General features: G+C 42.9%; 2 protein-coding genes across 2 annotated transcripts; both read left to right on the forward strand.

Moving 5' to 3' along the window:
• The first annotated feature begins 2,538 nt into the window (after positions 1–2,538).
• On the forward strand, positions 2,539–3,291 carry LOC138909223 (uncharacterized). The gene has a single exon (XM_070200411.1). The coding sequence runs from the start codon at positions 2,539–2,541 to the stop codon at positions 3,289–3,291; it is 753 nt and encodes a 250-aa protein (XP_070056512.1).
• Positions 3,292–7,441: 4,150 nt separating this feature from the next.
• Positions 7,442–8,841, forward strand: LOC104112702 (uncharacterized). Its single transcript, XM_009622697.2, has 2 exons — positions 7,442–8,286; positions 8,526–8,841. Exons 1-2 carry the CDS (start codon positions 7,442–7,444, stop codon positions 8,839–8,841), a joined length of 1,161 nt encoding a protein of 386 aa, XP_009620992.2.
• The last annotated feature ends 431 nt before the right edge of the window (positions 8,842–9,272 follow it).

A 9,272-nucleotide genomic window follows, 5' to 3' on the forward strand; every position in this document is an offset into this window, starting at 1 on the left:
CGCTTTGCTTTCATAGTGGCATTCCTGGGCATCATGGTCTTCCCAAATGAAAAAGGGACGATTGATATCCGTATGGCTAGAATTGCACAAGTCCTAATTGCCAAAGAATATCACACACTTGCTCTACTTATATTGTCGGATATCTATCGGGCATTAACATGGTGTAAGGCTGGGGAGACATTCTTTGAAGGTTGCAATATCCTTCTACAAATGTGGTTAATTGAACATCTTTGCCATCATCCAAAATTTATAAGCTACGGCCCAAGTAAGAGCAACTTCATTGAGAGTTATGAGGAAAGGGTTAAAAGATTACAACTCTCCAGAAGGGGTTGAAGCTTGGATTGCCCACTTGAGAACTTTAAAGGCGAATTAGATTGAGTGGACTTTAGGATGGCTCCCAGTGAAGGAAGTCATATACATGACAGCCACAAAAAACTATTTGCTATTGATGGGCTTGAGAAGTGTCCAACCATATGTACCCCAAAGGGTTCTGAGGCAATTGGGAAGGTATCAAGTAGTGCCTAAGGATGAAGACTTGAGTGTCCAAGTTATTGAGCTATATCCCGAAGCTCCACTTCCTGAAGCTTTAATTCAACAAATCTGGAATGGGTGCCGATACTTAAAAGAGGACACCCAAGTACCTAATCTTGCCAAAGGCAATGTAGATCCAGGCTATGCCGGATGGTTTGAAAAAAGGAATTGCATTGATGAAGAACCGGAGCCCGAGCCAGAAAGGCCCGCCAAGAGGCCTCATGTTCAAGTTTTTTGTGACAAAATCCAAGAACGATTGGCCTGGGGAGAAAAAGATAAGAAATATCAAGCCACTATCCATGCCTTGGAGGAAAAATTGAGAAACCTCGCATTTGACAATGATTTGTAGGCGCAGGTAGCTGAAGGTGAAAAGAGAAAGTTAAACCAAGAGAACGAGGCGCTCCCAGCCCAACTCCGGAATATAAGAATGAAGGTCCATGACTATGCAGCTGACTTGATAAAAACCGAAAAGGATTTGCTAGATGCTCAGACAAACCTAGCTAAGGGAGCAGAAGAACAGGCCTACCATTTGAGACAAAAATATGGCAAAGAAATAACAATTCTAAAGGAAATTGGAGGCCCGGGCACAGCAAATTGGGCGTCTGCTTCAAGAGAAAGTAGTTATCAGAACCAGGATTAAGGAGATAGCTCACTATGTCGTGATGAAATGTCACGAGTGTGAAGACATGACTAGGTCCATATTTTTTGCTTCTATGATGACCTTCGTCCACCAGGTAATGGATGACTTAGACCGTCTTCAAGAAGATATTGCGTGAAGGCCCGCGCAAAGACCACCTAATTCCCCACAAGCTCCAAGAAGACCAGTCGAGGCTCTCGTATACTTTTGACTTTCCAATTTTCGAGTCTGTTACTTTACTACTTTCTAGAGTTTTGTTCAAAATTATTTTGTCATTTATTTTGAGTCTGTATTATTTTCCTTTATAGTCTTCAGTACTTTAATTCCCTGTAATGAAAAACCAAAAAACGAAGAAGGAGATATCTTTGTTAATGAAATGAAAAAATGTGCTTTGTTATTTCATACCTATCACCTGAACTACGTAATGATCTGATTCATGCGGCTTCATGATACGTAGTCAATCCACCTAGGATTTTATCATAACCCTAAAAAAAGTAATTAAGAAAACAAAAGAGATATACAATAAAGTCGGGATGAAACACACAGCCGTTGCAAAACATTTAGGAAAACGTTTAACTGTTTAGGTGCATTGCATCCCCAAATATGTGATTCTGTATGTGTTAAATGTCTCGAACTAACTGGTTTGTTGTGTGTGCTCCAAAAGAACAGGTTCTATTTTAGGTGGTTGGTTTTGTGGTGGTAATCTGGCTTCACACCCTTATTTTACGAGATCTAAAGAAAGTATCGACATGACCTCAGAAAATCATCTACCCATCATTGAGCCCGAGGATAGCCCGGTATTGGCTATCCCGCAGTCAGAGTCAGCAGCTGCTGAGGAAAGTAGAAGGCTACGATGTCGTATGCTAAAAATATGGGACGCCTGGTCCAACGGCAGGGAACCACTCAGTACTATCCCTGGATTCGCTGAATTGCTCCCCAGGACGGGAGGAACCACCAATGTCCCTATCCCAGTGACCAACCCATTCATCCCATTTGGGTACCCCGCCATGTCAACCAACTTCGTTGGTATGCCTTCTGAGGTTCGCCCCCAGGCACCATCTTCAGGAATATCATCTACAGTGTTCAAAGCACCACTAGCCTCTAGCATGGAACAGCCAACACTGCCTCAACAAACCTTCAAACCATCAACTTTTACTTTCCAAGCTCCCCAATTCCAATTGGACACCGCTCGGGTTACCCCAAATTCTTATCCTCAGCACCCACAATTTGAGTCTCCTATAGAACATGAGAAAGCCGCGAGGAATCTTGAATAAGAGGAGATAGCACGAAAAATTAAAAGCATCGAGCAAAGCCTCAAGAACATGTAGGGCCTGAGTGGCTAGAAAAGCATTTCATATGCGGATCTGTGCATGTTCCCTCATGTGCATTTACCCATCGGCTTCAAAACACCAAAGTTTGAAAGATATGACAGGCATGGAGACTCGATTGCTCACTTAAAGCGATATTGTAACCAACTGAGGGGTGTTGGTGGAAAAGAGGAGATGTTAATGGCCTATTTCGGAGAAAGCCTCACCGGAATTGCTTCTGAGTGGTATATGGACCAAGACATCTCCCATTGGCATATATGGGATGACCTGGCCCGGGATTTTGTAAGGCAATTCCAATACAATGTTGATATAGCCCCGTACAGAAATTCTTTGACCAACCTCAAAAAGAAAGCCTCGAAAAGCTTCCGAGAATATGCTATCAAATGGCGTGAACAAGCGGCCAGGGTAAAACCCCCGATGGATGAGACCGAGATGGTCAGTGTCTTCTTACAGGCCCAAGAGGCCGATTATTTCCAAAACATGATGTCTGCCATGGGCAAACCATTCGCGGAGGCCATTAAGATTGGAGAAATGGTAGAAAACGGCCTAAAAATAGGTCGCATCTTAAGGCAATCAGCTCTAAGAGCCACATCCCAAGCCATTCAGAGCGGCTCGGGAGGTTTAGCAAGCCGGAAGAAAAAAGAAGAGAGAGCCATGATGGCTTCGAGCTTAAGAAACTCTCGGCGACCCCGGGATTATTCTGGTCCACCTTCCAGGGCCCCACAGCATTATTACCCCCACCAGGATGCAGCCTATGTTATGGCCCCCCATCCTTATGCAGTAATGAATGCTTAGCCGTACACCCGGCCATAGCAACATTACAATCAGAACAGAGCTCCACCTCCAAGAAACAACCCTCCTCACCAAGCCCCGTATAATCCCCGTCCACCAAAGAATAATTACCAATATAACACCCGTCACCGTGAACCACCCAGAAAAGCTGACTTCATACCCATTGGCGAGTCGTACTCCAGCCTCTTTCCAAAATTAGTCCAAATGGGCCTGTTGCAGCCTGAACCTCCGAACATACAGAACCCAGAATCTCCATCCTACATGCCATGTACCAGGTGCGCTTATCACTCCGGGGCGGAAGGGCATGACACTGAAGATTGTTGGACCCTTAAGAGAGCAGTCGAGAACCTGATCGAACAGAATAGGGTAGTGCTAAGGGATGAGGAAGTCCCCAATGTAACCAATAACCCGTTACCAGCCCACAACAACAGGCCAGTCATCGGGATGATCTGTGAAGACAAAGAATTCGATCCCGCATTAATAGCGATTATTGCCATTGCTGATCCAGAGAAGAAACCTAAAGCAGTGGCAAAATAGGTTAGGGATGAGAAAAAGATGAATTCCACTCCCCAAAATGAAGAAAAGGATGGGGAAGCAAAGATAGGGGAAGCGCCTGCAAAAGAAGCCATTCTCTACGTCCCAAGAGCCCCCAAAAAAGGGACAACTCATGTTAAACCCTCCCAAGAGTGGAGCAGAGGAAAACCACGCCAAGTTTGCCAAAAATGTATGTACCAAAAGGGACTTACGTGGCACGGAGGCCAGTCATTCCACCTAGGCTGGATGAGCCTTTGATCATTACTTGCATGCCACAAAATCCCATAAAAGACACTATTGCCTTCCCTTGGAACTACAATCAGACAATTGTCACATATAAAGGGAAGAAAGTTAAGTGGGGAGTGAATGAAACAAACCAATCTGGGAAGTATCATAACCTAGAAGAATTGAACAAAACCAAGTAGAAGCGTTTCTCTCTCAAAAAGCCTGTAACTGCTGAAGAAATGGAGGAATTCTTTCGGAAGATGAAAACCTCGGAGTATGCTGTAATTGATGAACTGAGAAAGGAACCCTCTCAAGTTTCACTCTTGTCTCTACTGATGAGCTCAAATGAACACCAAAAGGTACTTCTAAAGACGTTGAATGAGGCGTATGTTCCAATTGAGACCACGGTTGAATAGTTAGAAAGAATGGCAGAGCGATATTTTGAGGTTAACCGAATCTCCTTCAGCCGAAACGACTTGCCTCCCGAAGGAGCCGCCCACAACAATGTCCTTCACTTGACTGTTAATTGTGAGGGATATTATGTGAAAAGGGTCATATTGGATGGCGGGTCCGGAGTCGATATTTGCCCTCTATCAACATTACAGAGGATGGAAATTGGGACTGAAAGGATCAGACCAAACAATGTTTGCGTGCGTTCTTTCGACGGTATCAAAAGGGATATGATAGGGGAAATTGACTTGATCCTAACCATTGGCCCCGTAGATTTTGAAGTAGCATTCCAAGTTCTGAACATGGAGACTTCCTATAACTTTTTCTTAGGAAGACCATGGATCCATGCCACGGGAGTTGTGCCCTTTACTCTCTATCAAATGATCAAATTCGAACATGAAAACCAAGAAATAATTATCCACAGAGAAGATGAACAATCAATCTACAGGGACCTGTCAGTCCTCTGTCTGGAGGCCAGAGAGGGAAGTGAACACATCGTCTACCAAGCCTTTGAAATCGTAGTCGCCGACCAGTGCGAAGAAGGAACCCCATGTCCACAACCCTGTTTATCAAGCGCATCAATCATGATCGCCAGTGAGATGATCAAATATAGGTACAAGCCCGGGAAAGGGCTCGGGGTATCTTTATAGGGAGTCACAGAACCTGTTACCTTGGCTGCCAATAAGAAGTTCTTTGGCATAGGTTTCCAAGCTACCAGTGCCGACGAAAAATGGGCTGATGAACGTAAGAAAAATGGATGGGTCCTGCCTCAGCCAGTCCCGCATCTCGCCAAGTCATTTGTTAAGCCAAGGTATATAGAAGAAAAAGAAGATGCCTTCACGGCCGAAGAAATTGAGGACATCTGTGAGGCAATGAGGCAAATGTTGTACGAAGCCCACATGGTCCAACCGGGGGAAGGCTCAAGCACTGCTGAGGTGCAATACATGGGGCCAAATGTTAAGCTTCAAAATTGGAAGGCTACTCCATTCCGTGTCAGGCGGGAATCCCGGTAGTTCAGTCTTGCCATCTTTTCTGCATTTCGAGTTATTTCAGGGTGTAACTCGAATGTTTTATTTTGTTATTTTTTCAAATTCCGATGTAAACCCTCCTATCTTCAAATTCAATGAAATGAAATCAATATTTCATCGTCTATGAATCTTTTCCTGTTATTCTTTCTGATTATGCTATTTTTCTTATCTTTCTCTTTTCAGTTCTAATAATACGGACTTATATAACATGACATGCCTGCGGACTTCAGGCTCAAATCCTAAAACGCTATCTAATTATGAAATAATGAATCAAGAACCAGAATATAATGAAGATGAGGCTTTTAGGTAAATAAAACGAGAATTGGAACAATTTGAGAATAAGCCTAAGCTGAACTTAAATGAAACCGAGCCAGTTAATTTGGGCAGCTCAGAAGAGATCAAAGAACCATTATAAGCATTCACGCTGAGGAAAAAACTAGAGATGCATTGATTCAACTTTTGTTTGAATTTAAAGACGTGTTTGCATGGTCTTACGATGATATGCCAGGACTAAGTGATGATTTAGTGGTACATAAGTTGCCAACTTATCCCGGTTGACCACCTGTCCAACAAAAGCAAAGAAAATTCAAAACAGACATCAGCGATAAGATTAAAGAAGAGGTTGCCAAACAATTAAAAGTTGGTGTGATCCGAGTAGTCTGATACACCATATGGTTGGCCAATGTAGTCCCAGTACCAAAGAAGGACGGGAAGATTCGAGTATGTGTTGACTACAGGGATTTGAACAAAGCAAGCCCTAAGGACAACTTCCCGTTACCAAACATCCACATCCTTGTCGACAATTGTGCCAAACATGAGATACAGTCTTTTGTGGATTGTTATGCTGGGTATCACCAAGTCCTGATGGATGAAGAAGATGCAGAAAAGACAGCTTTCATCATACCATGGGGGACTTACTGTTACAGGGTCATGCCATTCGGTCTGAAGAATGTCGGGGCAACATACATGAGAGCTATGACCGCCATCTTCCATGACATGATGCACTAAGAAATCGAGGTATACGTTGATGACATAATCATTAAATCTAGAACACAAGAAGGCCATGTGCGAGATTTGAGAAAGTTCTTTGAGCGTCTACATAAGTATGACTTAAAATTAAACCCTGCTAAATGTGCATTTGGGGTTCCATCCGGGAAACTCTTGGGATTTATAGTCAATCGGAGGGGTATTGAGTTGGATCCAACAAAGATAAAATCTATCCGAGATCTACCACCTCCGAAAACCAAGAAAGAGGTCATGAGTTTGCTGGGAAGGTTAAATTACATTAGTAGATTCATCGCTCAGCTCATGACCGCATGTGAGCCCATATTTAAGCTGCTAAATAAAGATGCAGCGATTAAATGGACAGATGAGTGTCAGGAAGCTTTTGACAAAATCAAAGAATATTTGTCAAATCCGCCGGTGTTGGTTTCGCCTGAGCCTGGAAGGCCTTTGTTCATATACTTGGCGGTCCTGGAGAATTCTTTTGGCTGAATCCGTGGGCAACATGATGTTACCGAGAAGAAAGAGCAAGCCATATACTATTTGAGCAAGAAATTTACTGGTTATGAAGCCAAGTACACTTTGCTGGAAAGAACTTGTTGTGCCTTAACTTGGGTTGCTCAAAAGCTTAGACATTATTTGTTGGCTTATACCACATATCTCATAACCAAAATGGATCCTCTGAAGTACATATTCCATAAACCAGTGCCTATGGGAAGGTTAGCAAAATGGCAAATCCTGCTCACTGAGTTTGACATTATCTATGTCATCCGCACGGCGATGAAAGCTCAAGCCATGGCGGATCATTTAGCTGACAACCCGGTTGATAATGAATACCAACCCCTAAGTATATACTTTCCGGACGAGGAAGTAACCTTAGTTAAATAATTCCAGAGCACACCAATGCTTGAAAAATGTTCTTTGATGGAGCTGTAAATGCAAAAAGTGTAGGGATTGGGGCAATTTTGATTTCGCCCACTGGTCAGCACTATCCGGTTACGGCCCGACATCAGTTCTTCTGTACGAATAACACTTCTGAATATGAAGCTTGCATCATGGGCATGAACATAGCAATTGACATGGATGTAGAAGAATTACTAATCACGGGAGACTCTGATTTGATCATTCGGCAAGCACAAGGCGAATGGGAAACTCGAGATATCAAGATTATCCCATATAGACAACATGTGGAAGATCTCAGCAAACAGTTCAAATCCGTTGAATTCAGGTGTATTGCTCGATTTCACAATGAGTTAGTTGATGCACTAGCTACCTTAGCTGCAATGCTGCCATATCCGGGAAATGTCCATATTGACCCGTTGGAGATTCAAATTCGAGAAAGAAATGATTATTATAATGCAGTTGAAGTAGAACCATATGTTCAACCATGGTACCATGATATCAAAAGGTTCTTGAAAACAAAGGAATACCCCAAGCAGGCCAGTAGAGACCAAAAGAGAACCATTAGAAGACATGCCAGTAGTTTCTTTTTAAGCGGAGAAATATTGTATAAGAGAACTCCAGATTTGAATCTTTTAAGGTGTGTGGATGCCAAAGAAGCCGAAAAGATCATGAATGAAGTGCATTCAGGAGTATGCGGGCCCCACATGAATGGATATGTCCTCGCAAATAAAATCCTGCGGGCAGGTTATTACTTGATGACTATGGAAAAGGATTGCTTCAGTTTTGTCCGGAAGTGCCATCAGTGTCAAATACACGGTGACCTGATTCATGCACCTCCTTCAGAGTTGCATCCTATGTTAGCACCTTGGTTGTTTGTTTCTTAGGGTATGGATGTCATTGGGACGATCGAGCTGAAAGCCTTAAATGGGCACAAATTCATCTTGGTTGTCATTGATTACTTCACAAAATAGGTCGAAGCAGTCACTTTTAAAGACGTCACCAAGAAAGCAGTGGTAGACTTCGTACATTCCAACTTTATCTATCGTTTTGGTATTCCAAAACTATCATTACCAACAATGTTGCAAATCTGAACAGTCATTTGATGAGGGAGGTATGTGAACAGTTTAAAATTATACATCGCAATTCTACCCCTTACCGACCCAAAGCCAATGGTGTCGTTGAAGCAGCAAACAAAAACATCAAGAAGATCCTCAGGAAAATGATTCAAAGTTCTAGACAATGGCATGAGAAGTTGCCTTTCGCATTATTGGGATATCTCACAACCGTGCGCACATCTGTTGGGGCCACACCTTACTTATTGGTTTATGGCATTGAAGTTGTAATACTTGCAAAATTTGAAATTCCCTCTCTTCGAATCATTGTTGAAGGTGAGATCGAGGATGATGAATAGGTCAAGACCCGGCTAGAACAATTAACTATGATTGATGAAAAGCGGATGGCCGCAGTTTGTCACAGGTAGTTGTACCAACAAAGAATGGCCCGCGCCTACAACAAGAAAGTGCGGCCCAGGAGATTCAAAGTAGAGCAACTCATTCTGAGATGTATTCTCCCGCATCACGAGGAAGCAAAAGGAAAATTTTCTCCAAACTGGAAAGGTCCGTACATTATAAGAAAACTGTTTCTAAAAGGGGCATTGTACTTGGGAGACATTGAAGGAAATGACCCCGAAACAGTTGTCAATGCGGATGCGGTCAAAAGGTATTATGTTTAACCCCTTTCGAGGTCTTAATACTCTCCAATTGGGATGACGAAGGCTTTCATTCTCGCTAACCAAAGACTATCAACTTTTTGTAAACCTTTTGAGCCGGTTACTCTTCTTTG

The sequence above is a fragment of the Nicotiana tomentosiformis genome, chromosome 4 (assembly GCF_000390325.3).
Source record: "Nicotiana tomentosiformis chromosome 4, ASM39032v3, whole genome shotgun sequence".
NCBI lineage: Eukaryota > Viridiplantae > Streptophyta > Magnoliopsida > Solanales > Solanaceae > Nicotiana > Nicotiana tomentosiformis.